General features: G+C 45.9%; 1 protein-coding gene across 1 annotated transcript in view; it reads left to right on the plus strand.

The window, feature by feature from the left end:
* Positions 1 to 19,871, plus strand: part of Ngf (nerve growth factor) — a 58,095-nt gene extending 38,224 nt beyond the window's left edge. Inside the window, exons 2-3 of the mRNA XM_004667531.2 lie at positions 11,569 to 11,692; positions 18,993 to 19,871. Of these exons, the coding sequence (XP_004667588.1) occupies positions 19,005 to 19,730 (726 nt within the window). The 5' untranslated portion in view covers positions 11,569 to 11,692; positions 18,993 to 19,004 and the 3' untranslated portion in view covers positions 19,731 to 19,871. The remainder of the gene's footprint in view (positions 1 to 11,568; positions 11,693 to 18,992) is intronic.
* The last annotated feature ends 2,211 nt before the right edge of the window (positions 19,872 to 22,082 follow it).

A 22,082-nucleotide genomic window follows, 5' to 3' on the forward strand; every position in this document is an offset into this window, starting at 1 on the left:
TGGCCAGTTCTCCTGTTGGGGTGGAAAGGCCTTGCCTTTAATCAGGAAATGAGCTCCTCTCTTACAATTAGGAACCAATAACTTCCATGGAACAGGCATTCTAGAGGCTGAATGGTCACAATGGTCTGTAAACATTGTTCACCTATCTTTAATAGATTGCATCAGACAAAAGGAAGAAGCTGTCTCATTTTGGAGATCCTATATATATATAAAATTCCTTCTTTTCTTTCTTGATTTAGAAGACAGATGAGAGAGAGAGAGAGAGAGAGAGAGAGAGAGAGAGAGAGAGAGAGAGAAAGTATGTGCCATGGTCTTTAGCCACTCCAAGCAAACTCCAGATGCATGCAACCACTTTGTGTATCTGGCTTTACGTGGGTCCTGGAGAATCAAACTCAGGTTGTTAGGCTTTGCAGGCAAGTGCCATAACCACTGAGAAATCTCTCCAGCCCTATTTTCTTTTTACTATGTATGTGTTTCTATATTATAAATGTCATTGAGATAGTTATAGATATCACTGTTGAGATTCCAAATTCTAAAAATTTTTAAGGTCTAAAATGGAAATGTTATCAATATTATGTATTCCCAATGGAAATACAATGTTGACAAAAGAAAAATGTGAGGAGATAGAAACTGAAGAAAATAATAGCTTCGAAAATGAGGCTGGAAAATAATATTATGGAATTTATGGGCAATAAAGAAAATTCATTTCTATACCCAATTGTATTCACCACTCAGTTGTGACTTCCATGGGCCTAAACAATTCATTGAACTTCTCTGAAAAAGACTAAATAACCACAGCACTAAGCTATCTTTGCCTCTCAGGATCCTACTAATGGCCTAAGAGGAGGCCCTTAGGAACATTTGTCAGGCTTTGGTGGCTCCAAAATTTTCATCAATTTTTGGAAGGTGGAGGTAGTGATGATGGTGATGGAGCTGTTGCTGGTGGCAGTGGTAAAAGCGATGGCAACATGGTAGAAGTGGCAACATGCTGGTAATGTGGTCGTTAGATGGTAATTGGACAGTGGTGGTGAGGAAATACTGAGGGATGATGGTGATGTTTGGCTGGTGATGGCCATTGTGGTAGTGGCAATGGTGATGGTGGTGGTCACTGGAGATAATCCTTCCATGCTCTAGGGATCTGAATGAGGGACTTGACTTTCATATGTGATAGATTTGAGAAGTGAGCAGAGAAGGGGGAAAGTACTTGATCTTAGGAGTTCATGAAAGGAAGGGCACAGAAAAGGTTTGGCATGGTCTTTTGCCTGGAACCACCCATATGTCTTTTCAGGTGATTTTTTTTCTTGGAGATAGTGCAGGAAAGCTAATATGCTTCAGCAGATGTCTACAACCTACTGGTTGTACAGTTTTAGAACTTTATTAAGATTTTGCTTGTTTTACTTTTACTTTTTTTGCCTTTTTATCCTCAAAAGACTGAATCTGGGCTGGAGAGATGGCTTAGCAGTTAAGGCACTTTCTTGGGAAGCCTAAAGACCCATGTCTGACTCTCCATGTCCCATGTACTACAAAGTGACACACATGTGCAAGGTCGCACGTGCACGCAAGGTGGTACACATGCCTGGAGTTCAATTGCAGGGCTTGGAGGCTGTGACACACCAATTCTCTCTCCCTCTCTCTCTCTCTCTTCCTCATAAACAAAAAAGGCCAGTCTGTTACACTTGCCTCAAAAAAGTAAAAGAAAAACCTGGATCTATATTTGGGGAATATGGAAATCAGGACTATGGGGGAAGGAAAGAAACCTAGCACCAGTTCAAAAGTCATTCAAGCCCCACCTTCCTGGGGACAAATGGCGATGAGTCCTCCTCAGACAAGACATGGCAAAATGAGTCGCTGGAAGGCCTCGAGGTGCAGCTCCCCCTGGACAGCACTGGGGCTGATTCACAAAGAAAGGAGTGACATGCTAACAAGTGGTTTTCATTACTGCGACACAGCCTCCACCCACATGTGTGTGCTGCGCTTTCTCTTTCTTTCGTTCTTTCATCTTCTGTGTTGTAACGAAACAATGAGGTGATTGCCATCCCAGTGGATTGCACAATATAACCAGTGTCTGGGCTGGAGTACAGCCTCCTCCAAGGAAATTCTGGACAAGAAGAATAAGCAGCTGGAAGTGAGAGCTTGTTTGCTTATATAACACCTGTGTATACTTTTGTAAAGCAGGTAAAGAAGGCAGAATGATGATCTGTAACTTGCTTCCTCCACAGCACACCTGCTAGCCCTCCAGTGGGATGTGCTGCATCTTAAATAAAACCGCCCATCACCAAAGGACAGGAAGGGAAGATCTACTTGTTACCCAGGAACATGACTTGGGACAGTCTAATGTGAAACGATGATTTACTTGGGTTGAAAAATGGGAACAGCTGTTTGAAGTGTCTTCTATTCTGATGACTAAATACTCATTAGCTACTCTAGGACATCCCGTAGGTAAAAACATACCTAAGCTCTCAAGAAGTTGATAATTCAGCAGAAGTCTAAATTTGTCCCAAACTCCTGGATGACTGAGTGAAAGTGTGACCATGAAGATTCCCCCAGTGTCACTTTCACTTATGACTCATTTTCCCTGAAAGGCAGCAGTTACCCCAAGCAACGATGCCATGAACCTCATGTTGTTTCAAGTTCTAGCAAAAGCTCCTTGATCACCTCATGCACTAAAACACGGCCATTGGTGTGGCACAGTTTCCTCCCTCTGACTGGACATAGTGGGAGAAAACAGATCATTACAAGGCCAGTGTTTTCATTGTTCAGCATTCTTGTTGACAAATGGTTTCCGCTTGTTACCCTGCCGCTGCAGACAGTGTTCTGAGCATGCGCACAGCATAGCCAGCCATTCCAGTCATGACTGGAACACACAACTATAATTCTTTCCTGCCAAGAGGGCCACATAAGGTCAGGGACACTAGGTATCACTAGGTATTGCTTCCTCTTCTACACCCAAATCTTCTAATTGCTTATTGTCTTATTTTGGCCAAATGCCTTTAATAATATTAATAATAGTTAAGATATGTAGTACCAACTGGGTGCTGTGCACTGGGCTAAATACTGCATCTAATTATAACTCAAGGTGGAAGTAATAATTAATTATTGATTTTTCTCTGGACAGGATACACTGATGTGAGAGAGGTTAAATCATTTGCTAAGGGCCACACAGATGTTAAGTGGTAGGGTTAAGAGGCAGCAAGTTTCAGGTCTTGGGTTTCAGTTGACCCATGTCTCAAGAAAGTAACTGGACTGTATTACCCTTTGCAGCTCAAGCACCATAGACATGTGTACAACAATATGGCTGTGCAGATTCTAAAATGAATTCATTTCTATTTCTCTGAATCTTAATCATGCAAATTGTCTTTAGAAGCAAAAGGATGAGTAACTAGTCTCTCTCTCTCTCTCTCTCTCTCTCTCTCTCTCTCTCTCTCTCTCTGTGTGTGTGTGTGTGTGTGTGTAGTGTGGAGAACTATCTGCCATCATCTCTGCAATGTCAACTTCCCCACAATGATCTGATCCCTGGAGACAGAAAACTTAGGTTTCTGGTTAGCTCTGCAGTGAATTTCCCCAGTGGAGAATTTCTATTTTGTCCAAGTTGTCATGGTCAAATAAATTCTAAAAGGTGAAACTCTGGAAGATTGGGGATATTCTGAAATATAATATGTGAGAATCAAGTGGCTGTAGATGGACAGCAGCTTTTCATCTCCCCTGACCTTTCCTTCTGCAATGATGAAAAAGCAGCCCAAGTTCCTTAACGCAGCTCAAGAATACCCATGCAAGATCCCTTCACTGGAGCTGGCTTCCCCAATAGGCAACCCGACCCAGGTGCTGAAGCAAGACCCAGGAAGTGGCTGGAACAGCACCCCAACAAACACATACATGGGAATCCATTCTTCACTTCTAGCTCTTATCTTAGCCTCAGGTTAGTGAGGATCTGCATGTGTGGCATGCCTGGGCAAATCTGGGTTGAGTTATTTCTTTCATGCCTTGAGTCAGATTTTCTGGGTGTGAAGTCAGCAAACAAACAAGCCAGGAAATGTCAGGGCAGCAGAGAGAGGGAAGAGGGAGCTGAGGATTCAGTGGCAGCTGTCATTCCAGAGTCCTGTGGAGTGGGAAGGCAACCAAGGGGTCATCATGATGTGCCTGGTACCAACTATTTGTGATCCATTTTCTTGGATGCAAGGGCATTGGGTACAGTAACTTTGCAGTGAACCCAAAATCCAGAAATAGCTTAAGCTCATGGACCATTAAGGGTGGCATTTTGCTGGAATCTCTGCCCTTGAGTGCCCTGGCTCATCCCCTAGCCTTCCCTAATTGGAGGGGCTGCTACCTTTTGTACAAGTCTCGGGACACTGTGTGTCTCTTAAGCTAGAATTGTTTTCTGCTATTCTTTTAGAGCTATGGATATTTAGCTTGTCTTAATGTCTGAAGTTACATCTGAATTGCATTATAAACTTATGTGTTGTAACATTTCTTGACCTGGTGCTTGGAAAACATACCACACACTGAGAGGAAAAGGCTAGCTCAAGGAGAGCAGAGGACATGAAATTTTATAAAGCAAAGAGAGTAAAAGGCTTGGATCTGAGCGAATGTTCACTGGTACCATTTGTTTTTATTCATGTCTTCAGTTCCAGGTAATTATCCCAGATCTGCTGTGGCCTGGAGACTTCAATAGGTGCTGCTATTATTGAATGTGAACCTTGACTCCAAGCAACCCAAGAGTCCCCTCTGTTCCCCGTATTTCTGTCTGCTTGTAGCTCCAAGTACAGAACAGACCAGGGAAAGACCAAAGGCATAGCTGAAATAGATCTTTTTCTTGTGGTTTAAGGATCAGCCAGTTGGAACCAAAGAGATGTTTTCTTAGGGTTGCAGAAAAGCTTGCAAAACTATTCGATTGTTTTTGGCATTCAAATTTAGATTATAGATATATCATTAGTATCACTAAGCTGATTGGTCAGACTACAAGGACCATTATTTAGAAGTACATTCTTGCAAAACTACACCACCCTCATCTCTGTTGTGGACGGCTGCTTTGTGTTTAGATATCTTATCATCTACCACACTAATGTCCTTGTAATTACCCATATTTTGAAAACTTCCCTGTGATGTTGCCCATTAAAGAGCTCGTGAAGTACTCCAGTCAGGTAAACACCACATAAATTGTGGCCAGCCACACATAATAGCAGACCACTCACATTCGGGGCGCATGCTCTTTCATTCTGAAGCCGAGGGCCAGCCAAACACAATGGCTTCTTCCTTGAGCTGCCTGGCTCTGGGAAAAATGCTGAGAAAGGTTTTGTAATTTACCTCAGAATCTTCCAAAGAGCCACAGGACCATTTCTCTTTAAGAAATGTGACAAGGCATTTCAAAATTGTCAGCATTGAAATACTCAGTCAAAAAGAATAGCAGTTTTGCTGAACCTTAATGTCTTCCTAAATCCTTGGTGCCAGATGTACTATTTTCCTATTGGATATGCCAAAACCACTAAATAGTTAAAAGACATCAAACCATCGCAAAGTGGCCAAAACTGAAATTTGTTTAAAAAAAAGAAAAGTGCTCCTAGTCAGCAAACCTCACAGTCATATTCCATACTAGAAAACTTCTTGATTAGACTAAGAATTAGAAAAACAGATTTGCAACACAAAGCACTTCACATTCTTTCCCACTCTCTGTATGGACTCAGCTAGAACTAACAGACAGAAGATAGAATTAAGGAGAATGGTTACAGCAAAGAAAATTATAGCAGTAACATAAGAAATTATTACACCCTCAACGTGTCTTTACTACTTGACATTTGGTGAGTTTTTCCATGAACTCCGCCGGGTGGGCAGGAGGGGAAAGGGGCCACAGCTGCCCCGGCTTCATTCGGTGTCTCTTAGGACTGACAGCTGCCTTCATGGAGAGCATGAGATGGGTGCTGTAAGAGGTCTCTTGGGTCTCGCATCTCCACATCTTTGGAACTCATTCAAAATGTCAGCCAGCACTCCCTGGGCTCATGAATACTAAGCCACCTTAGCTCCAACCCTGAAGCGCATTTTAGACATGAAAAGAGTAAAGGAGCCAGCTTTCTAACTCACAAATGTCAGATTGTATGTAGACAACCAGGTCTGGAGGTGACGGAAACAATGCTCCCTGAGTGCAAGCTCTACGCTCATACCTTCCTGCTTGTAATTTATCTGCCTTGTACTTTACAATTTCTGACGTATATTACTCCCTTGATAATTCCTCCAAACTGGCTCATCAAAGCTACTGCCAAGCTCCCCCTTCCTCCTTGAAGCTGTAGCCTCAGGTCTGACTTTATATTGGGATCTCCTAGGGTGCTTTAGACAACTCCCAGTGAGCAGGCAGCTGTCCTGCCCAATGAAATCAGGCCTTCCAGAAGTGGACCCAGGAGAGTCCCGTGTGGCCGGAGTTGAGAACCACTGCTCCAGAGGACTGAGGGGCAGCAGGAAGGCAGCTCGATGGAGTCTTTCATAAAATTAGGACGTGAGGGGTTTAGGGCACAGTTGTAGCCAATGCCTACTATCACCCTGAGCTACCAGCAGAGGCACAGTTTTCTCAACTTCATATTGGTTGGATTTGAACAACTTGCCATTAATCTAAACTTCTTGGATAAAATCCCTCAAGAAAATGAACGGGACACCTAGGCAAAGGTTAGAGAGCCAAACCCCTTTCTCCCTAAGGATCTTCAGAAGACCTCCTCGTGTTTCAGTGTCAGGCAGCTCGGCGTTGGTTGCACTGTGTTCTGGGGTGATAAGTCCCAGGAAGGAGTATGGTCTAGGAGAGGGAAGGAGGCTTTGACCTTCTCCTGGAGAGTTACAATAAAGCAAGCATCCATAGTAGCAGACTGACGTTGGATCCATCCTGTCTTTGGCTTGCCTTGGGAGTGTGTCCAAGTTTCTCTATTTCCTAGAACAATTATAACACGTATATGTATAATATGTGTAATATATGCATGTGTATATGTTATATATGCCTATATACATAATGTACAATAAAAAGGGGATTTGTTAAGTTAACTTTCTCAGTAGGGACTGTCTGGTCTAGGAATAGCTGTCAGCTACTGCTCCGCCACAAGGCTGGATGCTTTTTCAAGCCCAATCCAGTGCTAAAAGCCTGATAGTGCTCTGGAGAGCCACTGGTATTGTGTCCATGATGAAAGGACCAAGTCTGATGACATCAGAGGATGGCACCATCAACAGCGGACACACTCACTCAGAAAGAAGAGGCACAGGCAGGCCTGCCCACACTTCTTTTTCTGGAACCTCTTTATAACCCGTCCAACCACTGGAAGATGCTACCCCCCACTGAAGGCTACTCAATTAATTCTTCTGAAACGCCATCACAGACACACACGGAGGTGTGTCTCAATCTCCCGGATGTTTCTAAATCCAGTTAAGATGGAAGAGGACCAGCCTAGAGCTCAATCATTCTTACACTTAGATGTGTGTCAGCGCCACCTGCAGGGCTATTAAACCACATATTGTCTTGTTTCTGACTCAAGACATGTGTGGTAGAAACCAAGATTTTGCATTTTTAATAAGTTCTAAGACATTGCACAATCATCGAGCCCAAGACAGACTAGGATCTAGAAGAGGTACACTAGATTTAATAATATTCCTTTGTGTCCTCTAAGAAGAAACATAAGATGGCCTTGAGATGAACTGGGATCTATTTCTATGCATCCATCAGAAGTGTGAGAGTCATATGATTTCTTCTTAAGCAATTATGGGAGCAGATACTTGTTTAAAAATAGATATTGATTTAGCTTGTTGTCCCCGACATATTTGCATTAGAAATTGGTCATATTTAAATTGTATTTAATTTTAGAGCCCCAGCCTTCACTAGCATTAGATGAAAACCAATAGCAACAATATCTATGAAAATCATTTAGTGTCTTAGTATTCTGGGCAGTACATTTCTCTCTCCAGTAGCAAACTACTGTGCCAACACCAAATGAGAAAAACCTAGAGGCATGGGAATGCTGGACAGGGTCTTTTTAAAAAAATTTTGTGTTCATTTTTATTTATTTATTTGAGAGCGACAGAGAGAGAAAGAGGCAGAGAGAAAGAAAGAGAGAGAGAGAGAATGGGCGCTCCAGGGCTTCCAGCCACTGCAAATGAACTCCAGACACGTGTGCCCCCTTGTGCATCTGGCTAATGTAGGTCCTGGAGAATCGAGCCTCGAACCAGGGTCCTTAGGCTTCACAGGTAAGCACTTAACCACTAAGCCATCTCTCCAGCCCTGGACAGGGTCTTAAATGTAGTCATCAGGCACCCAGACAGTCAGGAGAGTCTGGCATGCACAAGATGACTTAGGCAAGGGGCTGCAGGGCTAGGAACCCTGCTGTGGTTGCATATCATCCAACTCCCAAGGGGACAGATCTGCTGCAAAACTGTAGATGTTTCGTTTTAGACTGGCCCTCTCTCTCTCTCTCTCATGCAAATCATCTAGATTAGAAAGCATCTAATAGTATAATATCCAGACTATTTATAGAGTTACTCTTCCTGCCGTAATTATTCCATAGATCAAAGTTAAAGCTTATTGTGTGTCACAAGAAGCAGGCAAGTCACAGGTCACAACAATGAGATCTGCAGGTACGTTTCATGTGCCTTTTGCCCTCCTCCACATCTTCTGCTAAGCTTTGTTGGCCCTCCAGCCAGTTCTTGAACTCAGTCCCCATAGTGGCATTCTTTCCCCCTTTTGCTTATGAGATGCTTCGAATCCAGCCCCTGTGTTCCTCCTCCACAAACACATGTTTCTGAAGAGCCTGGGGAGACGACATCCGTTTCCCTGTCCATTGTGCTTCCACCTCAAGAGACATGGGAATCTTAGTTATCTAGTGTTTAAGTGCTTATTGCAGCACACACCCTTCCTCGTATCTAGATTATTATTGTATTTTATTCCACCTTATATGCTGAGTATCTAACACAGTTTTTGGCACAGGGTCTACAAATTTAAGTGTCTAGAGAAATAAAAGGTTTTTAACAAGAGGGAGGGGAAAGCCTTACTTCCTCATATGGTAATGATACATACTAGAAAACATAAAACTCTCACAAAGGATCACAACCAGAGGGACCTTGGTTGTCACCCATGCCCACTCCTTACCTTGTGGAGGAGGACGAAGCTCAGACATGCAGAAAGATGCCAAATGACTTACCTAAAATGCAGAGGAAATTTTGTCAGGAATGCAGATGGCTTCCGGCCTTGAGACCAGTGAGGTTTAGCCAAACACCCTGTTGAAGGGCTTCCAGAATAGATGGGATATGCCTCCCCTGAGTGATGGGACCAGGGACCAGGGATGCCTACCTCTTACCCTGGAGCACATGCCACCCACGATTCCTCTCCTGGGCTAAATGCAGCCCCATGAGAGCATCACCTTTTTAAAGAGTATTTAAGTGGGGTATTTTTTTTCCTCTGAGCCTGAAATTTTGTGTCAGGGGTTTTCTGTTAGTTTTTCTGTTAGTTTTTGAAGGATGAAAAGGTTATTTGGAGGGAAGTAAGGAAAAGATGGCTCAATCATTAAAGTGTTTGAGGACTGGAATTATCCAGGCCCCTGGTTCCCACATTAAAAAGGCAGTTGCAGTGGAGCACATCTCTCACCCCAGTGCTGGGGAGGCAGAGACAGGAAGGTCCCAAGAACTTGCTGGATAGTTATTCTAGCTGAATTACTGATCTCCAGGTCCCGTGAAGGACCTCATCTTAAAAATGAAAGTGGAGGGGCTGAAGAGATGGCTCCGCACTTAAGGTGCTTGCCTGAAAAGCCTAATGACCCAGTTTTGACTCCCCACTACCCACATAAAGTCAGCCGCACAAAGTGGCATATGTATCTGGAGTTCATTTGAAGTGGCTGGAGGCCCTGGCACATCCATTTTCTCCCTGTCTCTCTTCTTTCTAAATCTCTCTGCTTGCAAATAAATAAAAATAATTAAAGAAAGTGGAGAATAACTGAGAAAGACACCCAACACTAACTTCTGGCCTCCATATACATGCACACCCATGTGCACATTGCATCTGCACACACACACACACACACACACACACACACACGGCATTTTGAACAGGGTGAGGATGGAAGAGGAGTGGAAACATCAGTCTTTGATATCATGCATTCCAGTTATACTGATATTACTGCGGGCCCTTCCACCTGTGCTGCTCTCTGTTCTCTCCTCATGGCTTGGGATTTGGGCCTGCAAAGGCTTCTGTGATGTTTGCTGCCACCGCACAAAATGAAAGGAGGTTGAAATGACATCATGTGGGTGGGGCAGGAGGGAGCAAGACATGACTGCAAGAAGAGTTTGTGGGTTGAAAAAGAGTACAGTGTGGGGCTGGAGAGATGCCTTAGCGGTTAAGGTGTTTGCCTGCAAAGCCAAGGGACCCTGTTTTGACTCTCCAGGACCCACATAAGCCAGATGCACAAGGGGGCGCATGCGTCTGGAGTCTGTTTGCAGTGGCTGGAGGCTCTGGTGCACTCTACCTCTTTCTCTCTCTCTCAAATAATTAAATTAAATTAAAGTTTAAAAAAATTTTAAAACTGGACAAAGGTACCATTCTAGAACCTTCCTCACACCAAATTCTGTGGCAGACATAGTTGTGCATTCATTCAGTCATAACAACTGACATGTCACTGTCCTGCTCAAAGCCCTCACTCCCTTCTGATTGACCTGAGGATACAACCAGAGCTCCTGCATGTGAATCCTGTCCACAATGGCCTCTTTATGCTCCCATGCCTCCCCATGCCATGCTTAATTTCTTCATGGCATATACAGAATCTGATGTTCTTTGTTTACATTAAGACCCTAAGTTCCACAGGATGAGAGAACCTACCTGTTTGATTCATCGCTGTGTCTTCAGCACCATGAAGAATGCCCGGCACATAGGTGTTCAGAAAATGCTGTTAAATGAATAAATCTACAAATATCAGGCCAACAGAAGTGAAAAGAAGACAGAAGCTCTGGAAGCTACAAGCTAAAGTTGAACAGAAATTTTTTCATTGTGTCATCACCATAACCTCCAACTCCTAAAATTTGACTTTTGGCATAGTGCTCCAAGATGCACGGCCTGGTTCTGTAGAACTCGCCGTGAGGTAGGAAGGGCAGGCGCCTCATTTGTCTCCACAGCTTATCCGCATCTTCATCATGGCACTGGTCGGTCTGTACTTTCCAGACTGTTTCTCCTGTAAACTGTCCTTAGTCTGAGCCAGAGTCGAGTCTCTGCTCTACATGATGTACAAGATAGTTTCCACGTAGACACTGTATAGGTGTCTATGGGACCAATACTCTGGTGTGGGTCTGGAAGCAGCTACATGAGCTGAAGCGCCTCCAGGGACTATGTTCAGGCTGAAATGAGGACTTCAAGTCATTTGAAGTCTGCGTAAATCCTGACTGTTTGGCAGCTGGACTCTAGCTCCTTCCTGGTCCCCAATGCTGATAAAACCATGGAACTTGGGGCACTAAGATTTGTCTCATTAACACAGCCTTCCCCCACCCCCCTGTCTTGGGCACAGGTATCCATGTGCCTATTGGGATGATATGAAGGGTCTCTCCTCTAATGGCAGTTCTCCTTTTCCACAGAGTTCTGGCCTGTGATCGTGCAGTCCAGGGGGCTGGATGGCATGCTGGACCCAAGCTCAGTTCAGCGTCCGTGCCCAATAGCAGTTTTGCCAAGGGAGCAGCTTTCTGTCCTGGCCACTCTGAGGTAAGTACCTAGTGGGTCGTCTGCCTCAACCAGGGTTCTTAGCAGCTGGCACAAGAGCTCCCAAGTAGCATGGCAGCTGGAAATGCGCTGCAGGGTGAGGACAAGGACTCAGACCCAGCTGGGCAGCAGGGCTTTGTAGAAGCTCTTAGCAATGCTGCAAATGGGGAGAGGGCTTACCCAGAGAGGAAGTCTTTCTGCCTCGTGGCTTCTAGGGACACATCAAGGATCACAGAACACAGAGCCTCAGATAGACATGTGTGCCACACAACCCCCAGGCTTTCTGGGCAGCAGCCTTGAGAGTGGAAGGTGTGTGGCCACTCTGTGTACCTGTGGCCAGTGGAGTGGAAGCGAGGGGAAGAATTCCAGACCCGACATGTCAGGCTTGGCTCGGAGTCCCACCTCTGCCAGGTATGCGCCCAGGACTCAGTGACTTGACCTTCCTGTGTTCTGATTTTCTCAGTTGTGAAATGGGACTCATGACCTCACTTCCAGGTTTGTTTATGACCAATAAACAATAGTGATAATCACTATTCCCCCCCCACACACACACACTCATATGTTTTAAACTGCATCTCTAGAAGCTCAACCCAGTTGATTCTGTTTCCAGCACAGCTGTCCTGAAAGACTGTTGCAGAGCCACAACTGCCTGGACCTGCCAGAGCTCTCTGGAACACATTTTTGTCATGGGCATTTGGAGGATTTCTTAATCAAGACATACTTTGCTCAGTATCACAGTTTCTAAATGTTGCTCCGAGCTCTGAAATGCTAGATATAAAAACAAATATCTGAAGGTTCCCTTGTGTCTGGATTTGTGGTTCCATAGAGGCAAAACTCAATCTGAAATTTCTTTGGACTGTTGGGTTAAATGTATCCCAGGGCCTATCAAACAGAGTGTGGGTAGTCTCAGGCTTCTCTCCTCAAAAAGGTACAGAGAGGGGATGGAGAGATTTCTCAGTGGTTAATACACTTGCTTCAGAGGCCTAAGGACCGGAGCTCTATTCCCCAGTACCCACATACAGCGAGATGCACAAGGTGGCGCATGCATATGGAGTTCATTGGCAATGGTGAGAGGCTCGGCTGCTCTCTTGCTCTCTCTGCCTCTTTCTCACTGTCCCATGCTTTCTCAAGTAAATAAAAAAATAAAATATTTTTTTAAAAAGGTACAGAGACTGAGCAACAAGCCATGTGTCCCCAGGCTGAACCTATCATGTAGTAGCCAGAGGTGGCTGAGTCACTGAGCCCCTCCAAGTCTCATCTGCAAAGGTATGGGTTGGTTTGGCAGCTTTCAAAACATAGTCCCCATACCAGCACTGTCACTATCACCTGGAAATGTGTTAGAAATGTAGCTTCTTCCAACCCCCCAAAACCCACAGGGTCAGAAATCCTACAAGTGGACACAGCTGTCCAGTTGCATTGGCTCTCCTGGGATGTCAGATGCCCTGGAGCTTGACAGTGTCTGTATATCAGTGTCTGATGTCACTCAGTCTATGCCCTGCCCTCATAATTCCTGTCTGGGCGATGCCAGCAGAGCTGCTGGATTCTGCCCTGTTAGTTCAGCTCAGGGCTCCCCAGGGATTTCTCTATGGGGAGTTAAGGAACCGAATTTCTCTCACACTCCACACAAACTCTAGCAACCAAGAGTTTCTGAGTATCACAATGGAAGACAGCAGCCAGTTTACATTTTAGAGCAAAGTCCAAGTGTGAAGTAAGAAGTGACCCTTGGCCCCCTGTCAGAATGTAGCCAGTGAGATGGAGGAGAAAGCTGGATTGCCTCCGTCATAAGAATTTCCTCCCTGGCTAACAGTTAGTGACCCAGGTTCATGGATCCAACCTCTAGCCCAGGAATTGGGAACAGTTCTTGGCATCTCTCTCCAAGGAAGGAATTTTGTCTTGCTCACTTCTCTAGACCCCTCTGCAGACATGGTTACCAGGCTTCCTGGAAACATCAAGGACTGGGCCAGTTGCTTAGCTCTGCGCAGCAGCCTTGTCACTTACTCCTGAAGGTAGAATTGCCTGAAGATCATTCATAGGAAAGTTTTCCTGTTACTGGGTTATGTGACCATAGTAACCCACAAAATGCTCTGTTAGAGAGGGGCAAGGCAGGAGGGCTGGGCAGCTATCACGATGGGTCTCTCCCTTCTTCTCCCATCATTGATCTTCCATTCTGGGTAGGGGCAGGACAAACAAAAAATATTTGCACCTGAAATGGAACATGTTCCTTCATGCGAACCCTAGCTGCATCTTCCCAACTAACCACTAACTTGAAGAACTCAGCTCAGTGAAGCCACATGGAGAATTGGAATCTGCCCAGAAAGAGGCTTCAAAGGTTGTTTTGAAAAGTAAATAAAGCTGAGCATGGTGGTGCATTCCTTTAATCCCAGCAGTAGAGAGGCTGAGGTAGGGGGATCACTGTGAGTTCAAGGCCAGCCTGAGACTACATAGCGAATTCCAGGTCATCTTGGACTAGAGCAAGACCCTACCATGAAAAAATAAACAGATAAATAAATAACGAAACACACTCCTCCCTGGCTCACTTCAACCATTGAGCAAATGCTTTCTATACCATGTATTGTGTCAAAAGAATAGAAAACACTGGTTATTTCTCATCTTTGATTCTGTTGATTATTTTTTAAAGATTTTTTAAAATTTCTTAAAGATTATAGTAATACACAATTATAAAAAAACAAATATTGTTTTCTCAAAATGCATGTTATTCTAAAATCAAACAGATCTTAATGAAACAATCTGTCTATGACACAAATTTCCATCATCTTTAAATGACCACAGGTACCACATGGGAACTGATAGGCAGCATTCAACTTTAATAACTTTGTAAAGTCAGTTAAGTAGAGTGTGCAGATGGCTGGCAGAGTAGAAAGCTGCACGATTCCTTAAACATCAAAAACTGTCAGGGTTAAGAGACACCTTACACTTCACTCCAGTGGAAAAATTGAAAAACTCAGAAGGAAAGAGTTGTCTCGATATTCCTTGATTCTTGGGGTTGGGACTACCAGGGGCAACAAACCTGAGCAAGATGCTTTTCTGCTCACATTCCAGAGGGAAGGCTAAGAGAACACAACTGCCCCAGGAAAGCATGGGCAATGTGCTTAAGGGATGGGTCAGTGAGAGTTTGTCTGCCTAGAGTTAAACAGAGCTCCCCAGTGGAGGTGGAATTGAAGCTGGGGGTTAGAAGACAATAGGAAGGATTCCAATAGCAGAGTTGGAGAGTAGAAAAGGGACCTGGGGGCTGGAGAGTTGGCTTAGTTGTTAAGGCACTTGCCTGCAAAGCCAGAGGACCCAGATTTGATTCCCCAGGACTCACGTAAGCCAGACGCATAAGGTAGCACATGTGTCTGGACTTTGTTTGCAGCAGCTGAAGGCCCTGGCATGCCCATTCTCTCTCTCTTTCTTTCTCTCTCTATCTATCTACTTCTCTCAATAAAATAAAATAATATAAATGTTTTTAATAAGGAAGAAAGGAAGAAAAGGGACCTGGGAGGCCAGAGGGAAGACACCTGGAGGGAAGTGCCTGAAGCAAGGGCAAGGATGGGCAAGCACCAGGCAGGAGCTATGTCAGGAATTCGTGTGCTGGAATGCAAGTTATGAGAGGAGTAGAAGCAGGCAAGGTTGTTGAGCAGTCCCTGCTGTCCCACCACTGGCTGAGACACACCTGCCAAAGAGAGCATAGCAAAATGTTTTAAAGGATGGACCAGGAGGGGTTGTCTGCATAGAATTAGACAGCACTGCCGAGAGGTCAGAGCAATGCTTTAAGAAGCTACGTGGGGAAGCGAGGGAGGAGGTACTCTATGAAGCAAGATGAAGGTCCAGGACATGGGGTGGGAGGTGGTACTGTAAGCTGAATCAGGGACACAGAAGTGAGACTGGAAAAGAAGTTACACTTTCACAGAATGCTACCCCAATGGAACTCGGAAGACCAGGAGACTTGCTTGGAGGACATGGAGGAAAGAGCAGAGTCCAGGGATGAGCTGAGATCTGGAGCTGGTGAATGACAGCATAGTGGTCCCACAAACAGGAAATGGAAAATGTACAGATACACATTTAGAGGAGGAACAGGGAAAGATGATCAAAAGCAGTAGGAGCTTTGGCACCACAGTCACCAAGTGATCCAAAATGGAACGGATGCTGCTGAATACAGAGAAAGAAGAGAGGGCAAAGATAGGAGGCTTGAAATGTGGAGATTTTGGTTTGGGGGCTTGCACTGAAAATGCTATATCCATAGAGAGGTGTCCTCAGGATGCTAGAAGTCCTGAGCAGGCCTCAAAGGAGCAGTTGGGCTATAGATCAAGGTATGGGTGTCAGCTATTCTAGAAGTTCCTCAGAAGGGGATGAGCTCCCCAAAGGAGACTACAGAATGAGGCCACGAGGAACAAGAAGCAAGGTGAGCCTTCCTTCCATCAAGACCCTAAACTTCAGTCAATATTTTCTTCAGCTCCCCATCCAAATTCTAATGGGTGTTATTAATTAAAATATTAAAGGATGAAATTAGATTTGGGTCTTCTCCTGAAATTCAGCTGATGAAAGATACCATGTACTGAGAAGAAATGAAACAAGAAGCAAAAGTCGGAGGCTTGAATTAATTGCCATAGAATGATCAGTTCCCCAAGAGTCAGTTGGACATTTATCCACAAGACCAGTGGGCAACGGATCTGGATCTAGAGGGATCAAACACCCAGGTATGCCTCTTCCTCCTCTGCGTGGCTGGCTGGAGAACTGGAGCAAACAAAAACATTCATCCGAGTGACCCAAACAGCTCAGAAGAAAGGACTTTGGTCATTTTCTTCCTGGTATCTCACCAACAAGCTATTTGCAACTAAGTAAAAGCCCAGCATTGTGTAGAATTCACTGGCTTGCAGCATCTTTGGAGGGCAAGAGACAGCCTGATGCACGCTCAAAAACCATGACTGTGGTAGAAAGAATATGAAGGATAAGCAATTCTGCCACCTCCATTCATTCTTTCCTTCACTCTCCTTATATTTCATGTGGACCTGCTACACAGCAAGTACCACATATGGCCATGGAGTGATTGAAATGCAAGTCGCCCAGCTCTGAAGACACACTGAGGAAGACAGACACAATGTCACCAGGAGAGGTTTACACACTCTGCCATGAAAGACAAGTGAGATGCACACTGAAGGACAGAACAACTGGTACCCAAGTAGATGCAGCATGGCACTACCCTGAGGAAATGCATAGTCCTTGAGAGACAGACCCAAATACTTGCGAGAGAGGAATGATTATGTGCCCTGCTAACTCATCAGTGAAGACCGCCGGAGCACCTAGCCAGCAGTAGGAATGAACAGGACAATGTCCTGGGCCCTAGGGAGATTGAAGTGACTGATAATTAACACCAATTTTGTGAGCACACACTTAAGCCACACAACCACCATGGGAAACAGTGTTTAATGCCCACTTTTTTTTTTCTGGGGAGTATTCAGTTTTCTTCTGCTAATAAGTATTTGCGATGGATGTCCAAACAAAGTTTTCTAACCAAAGATCCAATGCATAGTTCTTTTCAGAATTGGAATTTAGCAGGAAAGAATGCACACCTGTAGATACATGTGAGCACATGTACACACATGTGTGTGCGCATACACACATACACACACACATACACGTACCAATGGGCTACTCTGAAGTTCAGAATGGAAAGAAATCACTTTTGGATGGACTGACCAAAGGATGCTTCAAGGATTTGGTCATGTCTGTACCAGGCTGGAAAAGTGGGCAGGGAGCAAAATGACCATCAGCACAGGAAACAGAAAAAAGAAAGGATAGAATTGGAGGTTTGGGGTCTACTCTATAGGGGATGCCTCTGACCTCACTGAGGTCTGAAGAAGTGTCACGGAGGAGGAAACATTTCATCTGCATCTAGAGGTGTGAACAAGCTCAACAGGAGTAGGAATGCAGAACAGAGCTGATTCCACAGAATCTTGGCCAAGAGGTTGCTGTGTCACTGGTGGTCAACTACAGAGCAGCTCAGAACCTTCTCAGGGACAGAAACATCATGCCATTTGGTCTATGCTCTCCTATGAACAAAGAATAAAAACAAAAGATGTATTTAAGAATGAAAGAGGGGCTGGGCTGGCGGGATTGCTTAGTGGTTAAGGTGTTTGCCTGCAAAGCCTAACAATTCAGGTCCAATTCCCCCAGACTCTCGTAAGCCAGATGCAAAATGTGGCATATGCATCAGGAGTTTGCTTGCAATGGCTAGAGGCCCTGGCATACCCATTCCCTTCCTCTTTCTATCTGCTTCTCTCTCTCTCTTAAATAAATAAAATATGTTTTAAAAGAATGAAAGAGAGGGCTGAAGAGATAGCTCAGCTATCAAAGCTCTTGTCTTCAAAGACCAAGGACCCAAGTTTGATGGCCCAGTACCCATGTAAAACCAGATGTACAAAATGACACATGCATGTGGAGTTTGTGGTGGGCAGAGGTCCTGGCATGCCCATTCTGTCTAGCTTTCCTCTATCACTCTCATCTTGCAAGTAAATACATAAAAATGTTTTTAAAAAAAAAATGAAAGAGAAATAAAGGGAAGATAAATGGAAAAGCAGGCTGGCTTGGTAAGGGGTCATCTTTAGAGTCTATTTTAGGTCTAGATTTTGTGGCAACTTCAGGTTCTTATTTGTTAATTCTCTGTGGATCAGCTTCCTTATATGTGAAAGATGGTAGTTCCTAACCAGACTAAAAATGACTGGAAAGTTAGAAGCAAACACATGCAAATTGTCAAAATCTGACTTGCCAAAGGGGAATCATGAGCAGAGGCATGTGGGCAGAGACACATGGGTTCAAAGCAGCTTAGAACCACATCTCTTCACAAATGATGTTTATGGGTTCACAACAAGTTTCTCATCAGCTGGCCCAATGCTGCTGTCTGAAGCTGTAGAACATGCCCCCACAGTGCCTTCCAGTACCTTCCCAAGGGAGTCACACTCAAGACCAGGTGCCCACCCTCCACTACCTCAAGGTGGCAGCCAGAGAGTATGATTTTCCCCAAGCTCGCACCAAGCCACCTGGCAGGATTTCAGGCACTCTGTGCCTTCCCCACAGCAGGGCAACCACTCACCTTCCTCTGGTTTCTACTGACTGGTCCAGCAGCCCTTCTTTCCACTCTCAGAAGTATCTCAGCTTGGATTATGAACCTAGGATCTCCTGACACACAAACAAATAGTGAGGCCTCCGGGGGTCCTCTTGGAGACCATCTCTGAGGGAGTCTGGCCCTAGCCTGACAACACTTGCTACCACCCCTTAAATAATCCTCGTGTCTTTGTCATTGCAGGTGCATAGCGTAATGTCCATGTTGTTCTACACTCTGATCACAGCTTTTTTGATCGGCATACAGGCAGAACCATACACAGACAGCAATGTCCCTGCAGGAGATTCTGTCCCCCAAGCCCACTGGACTAAGCTTCAGCATTCCCTTGACACAGCCCTCCGCAGAGCCCGCAGTGTTCCTGCTGCACCAATAGCTGCCCGTGTGACGGGGCAGAGCCGCAACATCACTGTGGACCCCAGACTGTTTAAGAGACGGCGACTGCGCTCCCCCCGCGTGCTGTTCAGCACCCAGCCCCCGCCCGTCTCTGCGGACTCTCTGGACCCGGACTTCCAGGCCCATGGTACCATCTCCTTCAACAGGACTCACAGGAGCAAGCGGTCATCCACCCACCCAGTCTTCCACATGGGGGAGTTCTCGGTGTGTGACAGTGTCAGCGTGTGGGTTGGGGATAAGACCACCGCCACGGACATCAAGGGCAAGGAGGTGACGGTGCTGGGAGAGGTGAACATTAATAACAGTGTATTCAAACAGTACTTTTTTGAGACCAAGTGCCGGGACCCCAATCCCGTTGAGAGCGGGTGCCGGGGCATTGACTCCAAGCACTGGAACTCCTACTGCACCACGACCCACACCTTCGTCAAGGCGCTGACCACGGATGACAAGCAGGCTGCCTGGAGGTTCATCCGGATCGACACGGCCTGCGTGTGCGTGCTCAGCAGGAAGGCTGCGAGAAGAGGTTAAGCTGCCTGCAGCCCTTTCCCATCTGCCCCCTCTGCACTCTCCTGGGCCCCTCCCTACCTCAGCCTGTAAATTATTTTAAATTATAAGGACTGCATGGTAATTTATAGTTTATACAGTTTTAAAGAATCATTATTTATTAAATTTTCCAAGCATCCTGTGCGTCACCACTTGAGTTCTTTTTCTCAGTAAGAACACCCACAAGTCCCAGACGACTGCACGGGGACTGGTCCCCAGCTCCCTCTGGGTCCTGCTAAGGATGCTCACCTAGTAACCGCCACCCCAGGCCCTCAGCCAGCACTGTGCTCTAAAGCAGACAGATGGATTTCAAACACTGCCCCATGCCAGGCATAATTTGCAAGGAAAGTCACGCTCGGGTCTACAAAAATCCTTGGACTACCTGCCCCACAGCTGGACCCCTGAGCCCTGATTGCTTCACTTGGGGAAGTCGGTCACCACAGGACACAGGCTACTCCCATCCTCCAAGAGGCCCAGGCTAGTGGAAGGGTGGGGGGCCACTGGCTGGGTAGAGAGACAGAGCTGCGCAGAAGGCCTCTGACGCTGCTTTCTGCTAGGGGCAGATCTGCTGTCAGGGGGAGCTGTAACAAAATCATCTCCTGAGGCCTGTCGTGGTAGATCTGATTTCACGTGAACATTGCCTGAGTCCTGATAGCTGCTTCTCCACTATCCCCAAGTGTCTTTTTGCAGAAAGGCTTCATTGTCCCAACAAAACTTAGGGCTTCCAACACTCTTGCCACCCACAAACAGTCCTAGCAGCAACTGCGAGGGGCTCCCAACATCAGCTCCCAACTGAAGCCAGAGACCTGTTGAAAAGTTTTATTGTTAATTGGGTAATTTCCACAAGTAGCCAAATATGGCTTAGGGGGCCAGACCTGTAGAGAGGAGAGCGGGGAGAGAGCAGACAAAGATAATACGGTGAGAACCAACCAAAATAAGCTCTGGAAGAGGTAGGGGAGAGGTGCCAAGTCACGAGGGGACAGTGGCTCCGTGCTCCGCCTTCCAGAAGACTGGACCACAGAACCAAGGGTTGGGGCTGGGGGGAAGGGGAGGAGGTGCTCCCTCACCTTTACCAGACCCTGCCCCCAATACAGCCAACACACTGGGGACTTCTGGAGGGGTTGATTCTGTTTGTGTGCTCATGAGCACACGGAAGGTGACGCGGAGGCTGCAGGGTTTGTTCAAGCCTCACACTTCCACCTTCCGCCGCAACTTCCATCTTGTGTTTTCTTCCCCTAGGCCACACTTTTTCCTTCAGATATGGCACTCACATTACATGGAAACTGTACTCCCTTGTTCATCACCTCTCTCCAAGGATAGCATGCCTACTCTGGTTTGAAAAGAATAAACCTAGATATCCATGCCCTTCACAAAAGGAAATGGACCCATTACGCTCCTGTTCCAACTCCAACCCAATCCAAATAGGGCAGACTGGGAAGGCTGGAAGCTTTGGTGTGAGAACATTAGTTTAGGGTAAAAGCAGGAGGAAATACGCCTAGTTTTTTTTTTGTTGTTTTCTACCATAGCTACTGCAATTTTATGTTCAAGATTTATGTTCAAGAAACACCAACCAGAACATTCTGTGCTGAGATACTTGGTCAGATAAAAGCCTCTGGAAGGACTGGTCAGATAGAGGGAGCCCTACTACTGACCTGGGCCTATGTTTTGGGGGGGGGGGGATAGGGAGGGGCCTTAGTGCCAGGACCTCAGCTATTCCAGGCTTCTCTCACAGACAGACCCTGAGACCTTTTCTCTTCAAGCTGTGAGCAGAGTGATAGTGAGGGAGGCACTTGGACGTCCCCCAGCCAACCGCCGCACCTCTGAGAGGCTGCGTGGATGAAGCGGGGCCTGTAGAGCTCCTCCCAGAGCTGCAAGACTTTTGAGACATCTAAAAAAAAATAAATCTTTGGCTCCCTGGTATGTTTAGAGAAAAGACTTGGCATGTAACCAACAGCCTGAGGGCACTTCATTTTCATGTGGGCTGCTCTTCTGAGGCTTTGGGCTAAGAGGAGGTCCCTGCTGACCCCAGCGCCACCACTAGCTTCCCCAAAGACAAACTCGACTTTAGGCAAACCTGGAGTCACGGCGTGGGAGCCGGTGTTTTCACACAGCGTGAGAGGCTATCAGTCTGGCTGAATGGAATGGGATCAGTCCAAAACCAACCTGCACCTGGTGGTTTCTCCAGCTTGGACTCTGTCTCCACACACTTCGGGGAGCGCAAGTTTGCAGGCCACCCTGGCAGCTCCCGAGAGACCAGCAGCGTAGCCAAGGACTGAGCCACTTGAGCATGCAGAAAGACCAGCTCCCAACCTCCCATTGCACTGTTGCGAAGCAGCA

Source organism: Jaculus jaculus, chromosome 19, assembly GCF_020740685.1.
Source record: "Jaculus jaculus isolate mJacJac1 chromosome 19, mJacJac1.mat.Y.cur, whole genome shotgun sequence".
Classification (NCBI taxonomy): domain Eukaryota; kingdom Metazoa; phylum Chordata; class Mammalia; order Rodentia; family Dipodidae; genus Jaculus; species Jaculus jaculus.